The sequence below is a fragment of the Leuresthes tenuis genome, unplaced genomic scaffold (genome assembly GCF_036924035.1).
Source record: "Leuresthes tenuis unplaced genomic scaffold, fLeuTen1.0.hap1 SCAF_3, whole genome shotgun sequence".
Classification (NCBI taxonomy): domain Eukaryota; kingdom Metazoa; phylum Chordata; class Actinopteri; order Atheriniformes; family Atherinopsidae; genus Leuresthes; species Leuresthes tenuis.
In genome coordinates, this window is record NW_027325357.1 from 26,289,103 (window position 1) to 26,305,138 (window position 16,036).

The 16,036-nt window shown below is 40.0% G+C and overlaps 1 protein-coding gene across 1 annotated transcript; it reads right to left on the reverse strand.

Annotated features, from left to right (window-relative positions):
• Positions 1-2,112: 2,112 nt before the first annotated feature.
• Positions 2,113-13,941, reverse strand: lrrn1 (leucine rich repeat neuronal 1). The gene is made up of 2 exons (XM_072383204.1): positions 13,481-13,941; positions 2,113-5,209 (listed from the first exon to the last, which is right to left on the reverse strand). Exon 2 carries the CDS (start codon positions 5,040-5,042, stop codon positions 2,892-2,894), a length of 2,151 nt encoding a protein of 716 aa, XP_072239305.1. The 5' UTR covers positions 5,043-5,209; positions 13,481-13,941; the 3' UTR covers positions 2,113-2,891.
• Positions 13,942-16,036: the final 2,095 nt, after the last annotated feature.

The following is a 16,036-nucleotide window of genomic DNA, read 5'->3' on the forward strand; positions in this document are numbered from 1 at the left end:
GGCGTAGGAGGAAGCTTTACATCAGCCATTTGGACACAAGATGATATCTAAACACAGTTTTTGTTTAATCACACTGATTACAGTTCTTTACCTAAGAAGCCCAAAATGTAATGTTGTTATGTTTCTTTTCAAACTGAGTGCTGTATGTTTTAACAGTTTTTTAACACTTGCCCCCAATCAGGCAGCCATTGTAAAACTTTATATGCAAACCAGCAACAACTACAGATTTGAACAAGGTTTTTTTGTGTTCTTTCTTATTACACGGCTTAGATTCATCATAAAAATACTTATTTTCCAAAAGTAAAATAATTTTTAACTGTAGCGGTCATGTTCCCTTCGGTCGTGTTCCTTTTTTTCTTTTTCCACAGACAGAGAAAGGATGACTGTGGTTTGCGGTGAACAATTGATTACTATTCCATTTTCATTCATATCTATGCAAAACTATAAGCTCAATGATAGCAATCTGTGGTGATATGGAAAAAGTCCCTTGCACATTGTTGCAAAAGGTTGACAAACTCCTGTACATTGTTTGAACTACAGTCAAGAAAGTTTGTCTCCATTCAAGCCATAACTGAGTGGAAGAAGGGCAGAGAGAGCATCCACTAAAATGAGTATGTTGTCAGGGGAGACCAAGCAGAGACTGCTTGATTGCGCCTCAAGGCCCATAGCTGTCAGTCAGTGTTAGAAGCAGACAGAGCTTCTAGGACCCCCCTGGAGATCCACTTTTTCTACACAGTCAGCCACTACGATACAGATTTGTGTGATTGAGTTAGGGACCTTGCAAGGAAACTGCAAGTCTCTCAGGACTTGACTTTTTTTTTTTTTAATTTTCCAGAAAGAACAGATGGTTGTTTTGTGTAATTTTACAGAGATGTATGAAAAGCTATAAACACTCCCACAGCAGATGAAAACTCAGCATGGCACAATGATAAATAATTTGCAGTCTGAGATGTGCTGTTTATCTCATAACACATACATTACAAAATTCTGAGAAGATGTCGGCTGATCACAACAAGGTTGTTTGGTGTCAAATGATGCAGCAGTGTGTACTTGCAGTAACTGTCATGCTCTATAATCACCATCTCATTTGATTTGGTTTCTGCAGCATTATACTTTTTCTGTTGTTTTTACATACATTGTATGTATGAACACTACCCAGTGCCAAGCGGTTGACAGAGGAACAGCGTCCAATTATGACAGTATGAACAGTACTGTCTACTTTTCTGTCTTGTGTGACTAAAGTACAGATATAAATAAAAGTCACTATACCAACTATTTCTAGCTAGAAATAACAACTCTTTACTAGCGTTCTTCTCAGCTTGCGATCACACTCATTTACAAAGAAAAAGCTCATATGAAATGTTACTTTGTTTTGGTGTCTCTCTGTGGACTGGATGCGGAGCCTGAGTGTTTCTGCTCAGATTCTGAATCTTCGACATCTTATTATTGTGATAAGACAATTTGGTTTTACATTGGACAAAATGTACACTATTAATGGCGCTGAACTTTTGACATTTTTGTTCTTTTTAAATTGGATTTTGCTCCTAGCTATTCTCTCCAATTCCCCTCCATCCAGTCACTAAATTAAGCCTGTTAAAGACGTTCTGTAGGTGTTGGCGTGGAACCGCTGAGCAGAAGTTACATAATTGTATGTTTTAAACAAAACAGATTGTTTCTAATAAATTGCAGCTTTTTTAAATTGACTTATTTGAGTTACTCAGTGAATCATCTCAGCCCCCAAAACTACTGCTACTTTATCCACCAGCTTGGTTTGGAGTGACAAATTTCTTTGTTTTTGATGTGTTATATGTACTCTCTGGCAATATTTTTTAGTGTACTACAGGGATTAGATTTTAAATTATTCTTTGATACTTATCTTGCAAGTATATATCTTCCTTTTCTCTCCTGTCAACACTTATTTTAGGTTGTGAAAGAAATCATAAATTCACCTAACCGTTATTTATGTTTTCTTTCATCTCTCCAGTTTCTCAAAATCACATCCAGTAAATCTGTCACAACTGTATATCCATTCTGTACATAAAAAAGACACTTGGTGTTGAAATCATGGTTTAGAAAATATGAGGAAAGAAGATTTTATTTGAGTTGCTCCTCATTAAACAACATGTTTGTGTGTAAACCACAACAAAACCAGTGATTGTAGACGTTCTAGCAAAATAAGAAAACAGAGTTTTAAGAAATTTTAAAAAGCCTTACATCTATTTACCTAGTTTATAACATTCATATTTCTATTGCTGGTTTACAGTACTCTGCAAACGTAAAGTCTAAATCAAACATATTGTTATCTTAATGTACAAAAAGTAAGATAAATCATAGCTGATACAACATTACAGAGGAATTTCTAACATTATTCAATAGACGGTATATCAAGTCTAAACTTACTTTGTCAGCTTACATTTGAGTTGATAGACAAATTAGTATATATATTTCAGTGCACAACAGTCAACAGTGAAACTGTTTTACAATAGAAGAGAGATAGCAGTCTCTAACAGTTCTGCCAGAGAAACATTTGAAAACGGTTTGGATTTCAGCTTTTCCTTTGTGTACGCACGCTGAAACCATGACAATTCTCATGCTGTGTTCATCAAAATGAATACTGAAAGTAAAGCACAGTGACTACTAAGTCCAGGAAGCTAAGCAATGCCTCCATAATTGTGTGTTAGAACAGGTGAGAGGTAAAAAGGTAGTATGCTAAACTAGAGATCTCAAAATGTCGGTTCAGTGTTCGCCTCAGTCTGACAGAACCAATGAAAGCAAAAGGGAAACATGAAACGGAACGAAAGAACTTTGTTCACTTTTACACAAAGAAGCCTACATGTGTATTTGTGCTCCTGAAACAATCATGACTTTGTATCTCCGTAGGAAAGCTGCTCTCACCACATATAATAGCTGCGTGTGGTGTCCACCTGGCTGGGTTTGGTCTCTGAGGTTCCTTCCTTCTCCTTCTCACTATCTGCCTCCCATAAGTTAATAAGAGGAGGGTACAGCTCATTTAACGGTATTGATGAGGTTTTCTGCATATACTTTTTTAGGGAGTGATGATAATTTTTCCTCTTCCACCTCTTAGCAATGTAAACACCTAGAGAGGCCAGGCTGATGATTGCAAACATTGTTCCCATGACCGCTGCAAGAGCTGTGTTGGTCCGTTGATCCGATATCTCCACAGCAAACGTTGCTTGCTTCGTTGTCACATTCACACATGACTTCTGTGTTTGTTGGTGGATGTTGGAGACAGTGAGGCACACTTCATACTCTGTTGCTGGTTGTAGATGTGTGAGATTGTACTCATGGACGTCCACAGGTACTCTGGCAGTGTAAGTAATGTGTGGGTTGTCTATTTTCATTGTTGCAGATGACCACTTGAGATTAGAGGTCATTACATTTGAGTTTATTTTCCAGGAGACAAGGATAGAGTGAGATTCTGTCTGTTTGACGTAGATCTTCATGAGCTGCGTGTTGTCTAACAGAGTACCATTTACCTGTATGGCTGTCACTCTGGTATCAACTCCCTCTGAGTTTTGAGCCACACAGGTGTATCTGCCAGAGTCTTCAACTTGGATATGAGAAATTCTCAAAGTGCCTTCACTGTTGAGTCTGTACTTGTCCGATTGGGTGTCAGTTGTTATCTTGTTTCCCATTGGTGTCACCCAATAGATTTCAGGCTCAGGCTGGGACATGGCTCTGCAGTCCAAGTCCAAGGTCATTCCAATTTCCAAACTGAGATGGCTGGAAAAGGTATCGTGAGAAATCATGGGCAGACACTGGTTTACTAATTTATTTTGCAACACCTCACGCACATGCATGCCTCTGACCTCAGATGGCATGTCACAAAACATGGACAAGGGTTCCATAAATCGCACTGCGGTTTTGTTGGAGCTCATCCACTGGATGACACAGTCACAGCGCAGAGGGTTGGTATGGATGCTGATTTCACGTAAGTTGGGGAGAGAATCCACTGTGGACTGATAGAGAGCATTCAAGGCATTGTTGTTCAGCATCAGACTCTCCAAAGCTGGGACATCATGGAAGGCCTGTCGATTTATATAAGAGAACTTGGGGTTGTTCGTAGCCTCCAGCTTAGTGAGCTCAGGAAGGTTGTCCAAAGCATACCTGTCAATAGAGACCAACTCCGCCATGTTGTTTATACCCAGCTCTTTCAGTCTCAACATGTTCTTAAAATCTCCCTCCTGAATCTTGTGCACTGGGTTTTTGTTTAAATCCAAAAACTTGAGGTTAGGTAGTTTTTGAAGGGATCTTTGAGGTACTCGTACTAGCTTATTATCATAGAAAGAGAGGCTTTCAAGATTGTCAAGTCCCACAAAGGCATTACCAGGGATGTCTGTCAAATCCATCCCGGCTAAAACCAGGCTTCTCAGATTGCCCAGTGGCTTGAAATTAAAGTCCATAATTCCAACAACAGGGTTCTCTCCAATCATGAGAATCTCCAGGTTGGGCGTAGATTGAAACCATTGGTTGTTGATGGCTCTGAGCTTGTTGGAGTTCAGGTGAAGCCTGAGCAAGTTATGAAGCCCAGAGAAGGCATTGGCAGAGATGGCATTGATCTGATTATGGTTGATGTAAAGTTCTTGTAAGTTGCTGAGGTCTTGCAGACAGTAATTGGGCATTTCCGTGATCTGGTTCTCCTCCAGATGAAGTGTGGTGAGCTGGGACATGTTGGTGAGACCAACATCTCGAATGCTACTGAAGTTATTCTGGGACAAGTCTAGCTCTGTCAGGTTGAAAAGCTGCTCCAGCTCCTCGCTGGTCCTGGCAATGTAGTTGCTTTGTAAGAGGAGAACCTGAGTTTCACTGGACAGGTTTCCTGGGATCCGTGTTAAGCGAAGGTCGTTGCAGTCTACTGTAATGGCTTCTCTGTATGTGGACTGGGGAGTAAACCAGGGTCGGATCTCGCACACACACAGCTGTGGGCACTCATTGCTCTGGACAAAAGCTAGTCCTATTATCAGGAACAGGCCAGCAAACACCTGGCCCAGAGGAAAGCAGTTTAACCTCCGTCTAGCCATGCTGGGAAAGGAGAGGAAGATGATCAGGTGACTTTGGAGGAAGGTGTGTAACAATCATCAACCAGAGTTTCCAATGATTATGTCTTTCAGTCCATGGCATAAAATGTTCAGGAACTGAAGTCAGGGGTAGATTTTATAGGAAAAGGATCTTGGAGTTGTAGGATTATCTGGAAAATAAATATAAAACATATGTCAGCATATGGAAAACAATGTCTACCCCTCAGTTAGTATGTCTCATGGGATATAAAAGTTAGTCAGGATATCTATCAGTTGATTTACCAATTTGGTGCGTACATGAATAAGAGCTACTGCGTGCATTCCCAACATTATAATTAAATGCGTATTCTAGTGGATGAAACCAACATGACATCATATCAAAAAGTAATCCAGTGAGGAAGCAGACTGACAAAAAGAACAACAGCTTCTCCACAATATTTGCGTAGCTGTGATTTGTGTGCATCATCAACAGTTTTGAGAAAATGCAAGTTCAGCTCATTGCAATGCATGCACAAAACACTGCTCTGAACTACTTGGAAATGGATCAAATCCCATTGAGGGCTTTCATCTATTTCAACAGGCCCATAAGGACGCCATCATTAGTTTCTCCGAACATCATTAAAGACTATGAGATACCCATGCCTCAATGAAAGTACCAAAAAGTTGTATGTCTTCATTTTTAATGCAACATCCTCAACATTCTGAATTTAGAGCAAATATGAGGAAAAAGTTTTCAGTAGGCATAGAAGTTTTTCCCAGATGAATTGGATGGAAGAATGTCAAAACTTTGTGCAGTGTTCTTTAACTTTAAGAAGGCTTATGACTACAAATGGGATTTGAAGAGAGGGCTGTGAGAGGATAAGAAACCTTGATGTAGCCCTCTCTGTTACTTAATGGTTCAGGGAGTGGGAGCTTGCGAGAGGTGTAATGGACATCTGCTAGCCCATATGGTATTTACACTTACTGAAGACAGAGTATTAATTCTTTTTACCATAAAGCAGTACCACATTTTAAATTGCTTACTGTGTATTAATGAGACATACAGCCATCTATTCTGTGATGACAGTGTTGTTTGAACTAGCTCATCCAGCTGTTAGATGGATTACAAAAAGATATTTTACCATTTATGTTACATGTGACTTTGCCGATCCCTTGATTATCTTCACCAGTGTCACCATATGGTTGACATTTTGAGTCTTATCTTAACTACTCAAAAGCAGAGCTTTGGATTAATGGCTCAGGGAGTGGACCTTTACACCATTTATTTATTTTTTAATTTTTTTTTTTACAGATTTTGTCCTGTATTGTCATGATGCAAAACTCCAGGAGAGAGGGAGTACTTGAATATCTATATGTATGTGTCAGTGTGTGTCAAGAGTGAGAAAGCGCTGATCTGAACGTCTCATCATTATAACAATACACAGTAGGAGGCCCGTTATCAACTTGTGTCCTGTCAGCAAGTAGCCAACTCTTGCTCTCTGTTGGTGCTTGAAACTATAAGCTAATTTTTCAAATGAGGAGATCATCCTGACACTCCCTGACCACTGCAGTCCCAAATCTTTTTGAGGACAAGATGAAGCTGTGCTGAAAAAAGCAAAGATCTTGCCAAGAGGAATGACTAATGCATTTTATATGACTGAGATGCGCTCTGAGTAAGGCCAAAAAAACTAAGCGAAAACTATTTTGCTGAATTTGGCAGACTTGAAACAAGAATAAAGTGTAAACCTTAACAGAAGTATAAAACACTAGCAAGGCACACTTTATAATGAGCAAATGGACAATAGGCACATTTTCACAACAAAAAAGAGAAGAGAGTCCACACAGAGGAATACAAATCCCCAACTGCCTTTATCTATCAGAAACAAAATAAACTAAAGTAGGGTGTGGAAATATAGAGCGTTATTGGATGGTTGTAAATATGGGAGGAAATATTTGATGCATTGTCATTGAATTTGGTGCATATGTTCTATTATGTTCTATTTGGAATTACCTAATTTATTATGCACCATCACTACGTCATCAAATGCCTACTCTACTTGCTTTATAACCAAATACTAATTTAATCAACCAAAGCTGTGCTTTATATTTACAGCTAATTAGCAAATGCAAACAAACTAAAGTAAGATGGCAAACATGAGTGAATTTCCAATCACTAGCAAAGTAAATCTGAAGCAATTTTTTGGAAAGCTGAAGAAAAGAAATGTGAATCAGACAGGTTTCCATTAACTGGTTTGCAGTGAATAAACTAGACCACCTAGAGTTGCCAGAGACAGTTTAAACTATGTTGCAAATGGTTGTAATTCAGTTGAAGAAGTAGTTGTCCTAACCAGAAATTCTCTAGGATGAAAAATCCCAACAACAGCTGTGGTGGACATCTACAAGGGAAAGATGGAGAAATCTCTTTTTAGGAATAACTTTTATTTCTGGGCAGATATGGTAAGACGCAGGTCAAGCACATGAGTTTATTGTTTGCTGGCTCAGACTGGAAAATGCTGGTGAGTTAAATCTCTTCAGTCTTTGTTAGATCAGATATAATTTTGCAAAGTTGTTTCCATTGGGCTTGACGTTTTGTATCTTTGCCACAACATTGCTCATTAAAAAGATTAGGTTGCCAGCAGGCCTTTAACAAGCCTGTGTGCTTTCAGTAATATGCCAACACTTTAGGTATCCTTAACTCAATTAGCTCTATTTAGGAGGCACCTCACCCTGTCAGGAGCCATACAGTATAAGCAATGGTGCATCCACCTTCTTAATGGTCACCACCGGCTTAAGAAGATACCGCTTAAGAAGCTTTTCAAACAAGAGAGCTAAGCAATACATTTGAATGTACCTAAACTGCCTGGCAACAACACTAGAGAGAAAGGAACACTGCTCTTCTCCTCCTATACCAGGGATTCCCTATGAGACAGGGTGGGGCATGGGTGAAGCAGGGATAGCACAGGATCTTGTTTTTAAACTAAAGCACTGTATATTGTGACTATTGCTGTGCCAGTTAGGATTAGCAGATGGAGATCCTGAAGAGATTAGCTGGGGGTAGTGTACTGAATTCAGACCCAGAGGAGAGAAACAGGTCACTTAGCACTTTAATTAAAAGCAATAGAACAGTGGAACCTAAGACTGCAGAGAGCAGTGTTAATGCACTGGTTATCTCATTGTGAAAATAACTGCTTAAGTGCTTGTGTGTAAATTTGTGACTAATAATAATAATGACTAAGTAATCTTTTGCATTACAATATTTCAAATAATTCAATTTCTTGACAACAGTAGGAAATGTTATGAAGACTACAGACTATTGGAATATTTCAACTTTTTTTTTGCTTGCTCTATCCACCACAGTCAATGAATGATTTGCTTCATTTTAAAAAAAAAAATTAAATCAATGCTCCTTGCATTGTCAGAATGGTAATACAAGATCAAAATATGTTGATGCAACTATTGTAACAGTGCAGTATTTTATGCATACAATGGCTTTATGTAACACTAATAATTATCTCCTCTTACATTTCTGCTTTTCTGTTTACCACAAACGGGGTTAATCCAGCTGTTAATCTAAGATTCTTCCATTCGCTTCCCATGCTGTCAGCTTTGTCTGTGCTCCCTTTTATGCAATGTAAGATTAAAGATTAAAAGTTTCTGATCCTATTTAATACTGCACTCATAAAACACGACACAGTTATTTGAGTAAAAAGTGGGTTAATAGATTTTTTTTTCCTTTTGCTTTTCTGAAATGCTGTTCCAATGTGAGAGCTGAAAGCATTTGCCAAACAGTCGGACAGGTGGTTTTTAATCTTTGAGATAGTCCTCCTCCCAAAATGTGCCCATGTGACGTTTGTTCATGCAGGCAGATACTATAACGATCACCATCAAAGAATATGTGACCTTTAGCGCTCGTGAGAACAACTGCTTGTGAAGGGTAAAAATGGCGTCCATGACGGTATGGTCATGTTGTAAAAGTAACTTTTTTTTGTTTTTTAAGTTCTGCCTGTAATTGTTTTCTAACCCTCACCAAATGAAGGTAATTTCCCAAGCAAACCAGAAAGTAACAATTGTTGGTTGTGTTGATATGAAACCAAAGTAACCAACAAAATGGCACCCTTTGGGGTGACAGTGTCATTGTACATTTACACAGCTAATACTGATGATAATTTTCCCGGTGCTGAGAGTGTACTAAAGGGAGCTTGTAAGCTTTTTTTTTTTTTACATTTTAGAATTAGGCAGTGCCCTGTCATAATTAATTTCCTTTGGTTTGACAAAACACATTTGTCTCTTCTCGTGCTAGGGTAGGATTTTTTCATGCTGCCAGAAGAAATGAACTGGCTAAGTGTTTTAATTATCAAAGGAGGGCCCAAACAGACACCTGTGCAAACAGCTGCACCTTATGAAGGCCTGTGTATGAGAGACTGCTTATTCATATGCTGCTCTGGTGAAACCATTATTAAAATTAAGTTCAAGCATTCACTTATTAAATACTCTTTGTGGACAGCCCACGTGGCTACTGCATCATCAAATCTACCAGCTGCACAGCTCTTACAGCAATGTTTTTCAGAATTTTTGCTTTTATTTGATGTGTTGGTAATTTACCATTTCTACAAGTAATTAGAGGGGATCCAAATTCTATGGGTGACATTCAAAGCAATTTTTTTCATGGCAGAGATAGCAGCAGGTAATGCGGGTGGACAGGTTGCCACGTCAACTTGGAAATTTTTGGACAACCATGAAATGCTTGGTATCGTTTCATGTCAGATCCTGTCATTTCCATCAGAGAAACTTTCCCTAATGAATGCATATTATAAGTCCATATTCACATACTGTATGTCATCTGAGCCCAAATCTCCCTAAAAAATATCACTTCTAGTGACACTGTGCTAATATGTGCATTTGATAATGACAATAAATGTGCTCAGACAGGTTACCCCATTAATATTTCTCAGGAAAATGAGTATGAGCCTAATTAATAATCATGGTTCATGTGTGTTTCATGGAAGGTATCACGCACATCATTCATCTCAGAAAAACTAACCTCATATCCCCCTCTTTTATTAGGACTATTTTGCCTGCTTTAATAGAATGACAAAACATATGTGGAGTAGTTGAAATAAATATGATAAACCCATGAGCATTGGAAGATGTTTATGGATTTCTTTAATATATTAACATATGAGGAAGTAGTTTTATATTAGATGACTCAGTTTAGGTCTCCCCTGGCTGGATACGACTGGGCTGTTCCACGATCAGCAAGACACAGATTATTGATTTTACTGCAGCCTCATTACTGCATTTCTTCAAATAGTTTCGCCTTCAGCCACTAAGTGCAAGATTTCAGCAAACACGTCCAGGCTCCCTGCAAGCCAAGTGATTTGATATGTGAGAATCAGAATTACAGAACTCAGGGATATTCAGATATTTTGGTAAGAGGAACAGACAGTATCATAAATGTACCCAGACAGAGAATTTTGGTGCTCAACAAAATGTATCTTACTCTTACTCTCTCTTAGTAAACTGACAAAAAAGGGATTGGAATGAAAAATAATTAGAATTGACTCAAAAACTAACTTCAGACTACAGTTCCAATCAAAGGTTTGGACACATCTACTCATTCAAAATGAATGTGTACTGTATATGCGTCTAAACCTTTGACTGGTACTACTCATAAGCAGTAGCAGTATAACAGCATTTAACCACAGGTTTGAGGATGCCGACTGAAACTGAACTTAATAGGAGCATACTTTTTGTTACTGAGCATTGAGTATGTTCTAATAGCCACAAGAACATCCAAAAAAATCTTACAGCCATCAAAGCAAAGTGTTCAGTTTAGGGAATAAAATTGATCACATTTTAATACCTGCTTTTAAAGACTGCCAGATGCTCTTTTATTATAAGTTAAGTAACTTTGATTTAATTTTCAAATAGTGCGAGGTTGCACTCAAAATGTAAAAACTAGGGGTGTGTTATATTTGTTTTAACTTCGCAAGCAGCATTGGTCGGCATATACGTAGCTTTTGTTGCTATATCTGAGCGGGACATCCTGTATGTGAGTGGCAGTTTAAATGATTTGCTGGTGTTACTCTCTCAGCATACCACAAGGGCGTGGTGAAAAGTTTTTTGCATCGGCCCTATGCAGATGCTACAGTCAACTTTTAATGGTAGAACCAGGCCATCATCCTGTTTATGGCACACTGAAAATAATATAAGGTCCATGTTTCCAATTAAGAAAACAACTACCTGTCCTGTAGGCTTAAAGGTGGAATACAAATGGCCTCCTCTTTCCTGTTCAAGCGTTTTATTCATAAGATTGAGTTGGTATAATACACAGCTTTTTAGCCTACAAATGGTGAAGAATTAATGGATTCATTTAGGAAAAAAGCCAAGTTGTGAGTGTTAAGGAGCTGGGAGTGAACTCATAGAACTGGAGAGGTATTCAGGGAAATTATTTTGTGAAGCAATATTAATGGAGTGATAACAGTAACTTGAAACACCTGCACTGAAATTATACTGAACACCAAAATTACCAAGCAGACTGCTGTTTGAGCTGAACATGACCAAATGGACTTTGCACCTCTTCAGCCTTCTTATTAATGTCTAACATCTGGTACTGTATCGCCGTGCCCACCAAGTCTAAATTGACATGTGTGTTTAAGGTAATAAAAATAAGAGTCATTCTAAAGATGTATTCATTATTTATTTATCAGTTTGGGTCAGTGGGGTTAATAACCCATTCTTCTGCCGGTTGGCCAATTTAGAGTGTAAATTTATTACTGCATTTCATGGACATGGACATGGTTATATTTGCCAATCTGTCATGTAAACAGTTTAATACATTTTCTTAGATACACCAAGATAACATATAACATATAATCTGTTCGTCATTAGAAATCCATCAAAAAAAAAAGCATGCTGATATTCCTCTTTTATAGATTGTTTCATTTCAAGCAGCTGTGAGAATGTAGAGCAAGCAACTGGATCCAATCCCTCCAACAGCAACTTGGCTGTCAGACTGAGTAACTCAAAACACTGAGCACAGATGTTTTCCTTCATACTGAAAATAGTCATAACTGTTGCTGACTAAGCTGTACTGGCTGCAGCACACAAAGTGATGTCTTGAGGTGATCATAAACCAAAGGGTTAACAGCTTAACGCTTCTTCTTGCACGGATAATGGTGGTGGCTCCCCCTTCCTCACCCTGCTTTATACCCTTGGGACCTAAGTGGTGGTATTGGGATGGGTCGGGGGGAGTGGGGTGATTCCCTTAGCATAAGCTATGCGGACACCTGCAACACACACTCTATATTGGGAAGCCTTTGTCACCCTCACGCAGGCTAGAAATACTGGATTCTGGGATCGGGATAAAAACAGTTTGTGTGGAACATGGTGTGTGCATACTTTGTTAATTTGAGGCTAGACGAGCAAAAATCAATCAGGTGATCTATCCTGTCAAGTTCACTCAGTTTTATTGATTTCGCTTCTGTTCTCACAGAAATTTGTTCTGTGATGGAGCATCGAGCCAGAAGGGCAATGTTTGCAAAACAACAACAACAACAAAAAACCCCCCAAAAAAAACAATCTGGGATGTCCAACCTCAAGAAAATTGCTATATTGTGTTTAAGCAAGTAAATACAGACCAGACTTTACTTTCTTCTCAACCCGCATTCAGTTTAGATTAACCCAAAGCAACATTCTTTAAGTAATACCATACATTTGGTAGTCGTTCAAGTACAATGAATGCACTGAAACATTTTTTTAAAAATCCTTATAACCTCTCTATGGCACGTTCTGCTCAGTCTGAAGTTGAGTGATACAATTCAGCAGCAGTCTGCATCACAAAAGCGCAACAGCTGCAGCGACAGAAGCAGCGTTTGTGAACCACAATAGACCCCCTGCTAATGCAACCCCCTTCTCGCCAGCGCATCTCTTGCACAGGGCCCTGTCTTTATCCCCGGAGGAGACCTCGAATTTTCGCTCAGACCGGAGGAATCGAGACATCTGCCGGGATACTTGTACATTAATATGCAAATCACGTCTCCACAGCGGCGTGCGCGTCGCACTCAGCTCCCGCTGGGGCTGCAAGTCGGTTTCCCGCAACGAGATCAAAGTTTCTTTTCAGTAGAACATCATCCGACGCGTTGGAGATGGTGTACACGTGCCATCTCATATTCTTTAAAATTAAATGCTCCACTGTGGATGGAAATTAGACCACAAGCCCGAAATGATGGGCCAGACTAGACTGCATCTTGTCTGTATGAAAAAAATTGATTATGCCCTTGAGTGCATCTGCAACTCTCTGCATCGCCCTTGTAAAACTGGGGATTCACGCAGTATACAAGAAGTGAAGTACAATAATCGATACTGAAATGGTCCCGTTTGTTCGTATTTTGTTCTGACTGTAACAGCAGCCCAAGGCGCAACTGACCAGCTACAGCTGTGGAAAACCTGAGAGATCTCACCTTGTTGGCATTCCAGTCGGTTGTTCCCAAGCGCACGGCTCCTTCATCCAGGTATACGCGTCAGAGGGGTAAAAAAAAAAAGGGGGTTAAAAAAAAAAGAAAAGAAAGAAAAATATGAATGGTACAATGCCAAGTGATCGGGATCATCAAACAGCGCAATAACACATATCCCTGTATCATACGGAGCTCAGCGGGTGGCTGTTTACAGCAAGTTGCCGCTTGCGTATCCCATCAGTCCCGGAGTGCCACAGAGAGACATGATGCGGTCCCCGACCTGCTGCGACCCACCACCACCGGTTTGCCACCCCTGATATTCCTCCGCACTGACACTGCTGCCGCCTGCTCCTCTCTGTGTAAAACGGAGACGATAAATGATAAAAAACACCTGGCGCTGTCCAGACCAGTCAGCTGATTCCCCAGCAGGCTATTGGCTGAAAGCGGCTGTCTGTCACCGCCGGGCAGACCGAAGCGAAGCAGAGCACCATCTGCTCCAGGCTTGTTGTGATGAGAACAAAGGCAGGAGAGGGCGGCAGGGTGGCGGGGCATGGGGAGAAGCGGGAGGGAGGCGTGTGGGTGTCGGGGGTGGGGGTGGGGTGGGGTGGGGGAGCTACACGGTATTACTGGGCCTCTTCCTCTAAACACAAACCTTAAGGACATTGCCAGTGTGTTGCAGCACAAAAGAGACTTATTTGATCTTTGAATTTTTTTTCCTCTTGTCACACGACGGTTTAATTTTTATCGGTAAAAAAACAAAACCCAACATTCTTCCCCAGAAATAGTCACTGTCCCCTTTCAAAACATCATTTTGGCCCCCGAAGAAGAACTCCAAGTAGACTTTTAGCATGCTCTCATGAAAAGGTTGGCACCGGCAGCAGTTAAGTTTAAAAATCTAAACTGGGGCAGGAGGCAGCTAGATAAGGAATAAATTGAGTCTTTCTTTTCTTTTGGAAGTGGGATTGAGACAGCAGTCAGGACAATCAGTTTGGAGAATCACTGGGCAGGTTAGCTAAAAAACTCAGAAGAGATTAATTTTTGCGGGATTTTGTGGGAGGATTCTAGAAACTAGGTGTGACACAAGGGCAGGAAGCAAAACTGAAGATAATTCATTTAAAATCCAGCAGTCAGAAGGCCAGTAATCAACAGAATATGTTCATGTAGTGGCATGGAAAAAATCTTCTTTTTTTTATCCAAAAAGGTAAGAGATGACCTGATTCCCAAAAGACATAAAGCTGAAAACATCACATTGCTTTTCCATTTTCATCTTTAAGATTCTTCAAAAGGAGAGATGTCTGCAAGAAATAATAACGGTACTTCGCTTGATCAGCACTTAAACACCCCCTTTGGCAAGTTTTGCAGCTTCCATACACGCTTTGTTGGCTGTAGCCGAGAGTCTTCTAGATCCCATTTGGGGAACCACCTTCAGCTTGTGCTCTTGATGAGGTCCATAGTAAGCACTGGCATGTGTTTAGGGACCATTATCCTGTTGCTATGGTGGTTTTACTAGCACATTTATACAGATATTGTGGTTGCTTGAAGAATTTGCAGGTATTTGCAGGACCTTTGTGCTACTGGCGGCAGCACTAAGCAAAGTCACGGTCGATCCAACAGTTTCGGGGGTTTCTTATGAAATTCTGCAGACTACTTTCTCTGAACATGCCATTGCCTATCCCAGCAAAGACATTTTCAAATCCATCTGTCCACAGAACTTGTTTCCAGAATGCATCAGCATTGTTTACTGTTAATCATCATTTGTAAACTCCTGATGCTGAATTTTGGGGTGAGGACGTGGGAAAGGTTTTCAGCTCAAGCCTCGACCAAAAAGGTCATATTTATATGAGCGTCTCCACCATCCCAGAGTCAGCTGAAGCTTCCTGAGGCTCTTTTGCAGTAAAGCAATGATTTTGATTTGCCTGGCAGCAATCCATTGGACAGTTATCTCAGAAATCTGTCTTGGAAAGTCTTCCAGCAAAAGTTTTCTTCCTCAGTCAGCTGCGAGCACGGTGACACCAGCTGAGGTATTTCGCCTTTCAGGTTGGTTTTGTTGTCTTTCTACCTCGCTAATTTCTGCGATAACCTTCAGTTACATGGTAATGTGAAGCTGCCAGCACAAAAAAAAAACCACAACTTATTCTCACCAGAAAGTGTGTGGTAGGTATGTTTCTCCACCTGTAAAAAACTAGTAGATCGGTCAATAGTAGATTTGCAAAAAAGGCCTAGACACCTCCTCCTGCTTTGCAGGCACCACTTATCTGAAAAAAGAGCCAGCGCATTTTGTTAGAACTGTTAGTAAAACAGTAGCCCTTCAGAGCTAATTAAGGTATGAGTTTTCTGAGAGCCTAAATCTCTTTCAGTGCACAAGCTTTAGCATGGTGCTCTTCTACTTCTATCAACACAGAAGAAGTTGTCAGAATTGTCAAACTAAGTAACATCCTGCTGTAACTAGTAAATACATTTTCAAATGAATGCAGGAGTGCAGTGAAGATGCTCAGGCTGGAGAGCACCCTCATTACATTAGCATTTCTGTGATGTAAGATGAAGCATTAGTGCGATTTTGAG

Coding starts and splice junctions, on each gene's coding strand:
- lrrn1 (XM_072383204.1), bottom strand. CDS start 5,042: ATGGCTAGACGGAGGTTAAACTGCTTTCCTCTGGGCCAGGTGTTTGCT.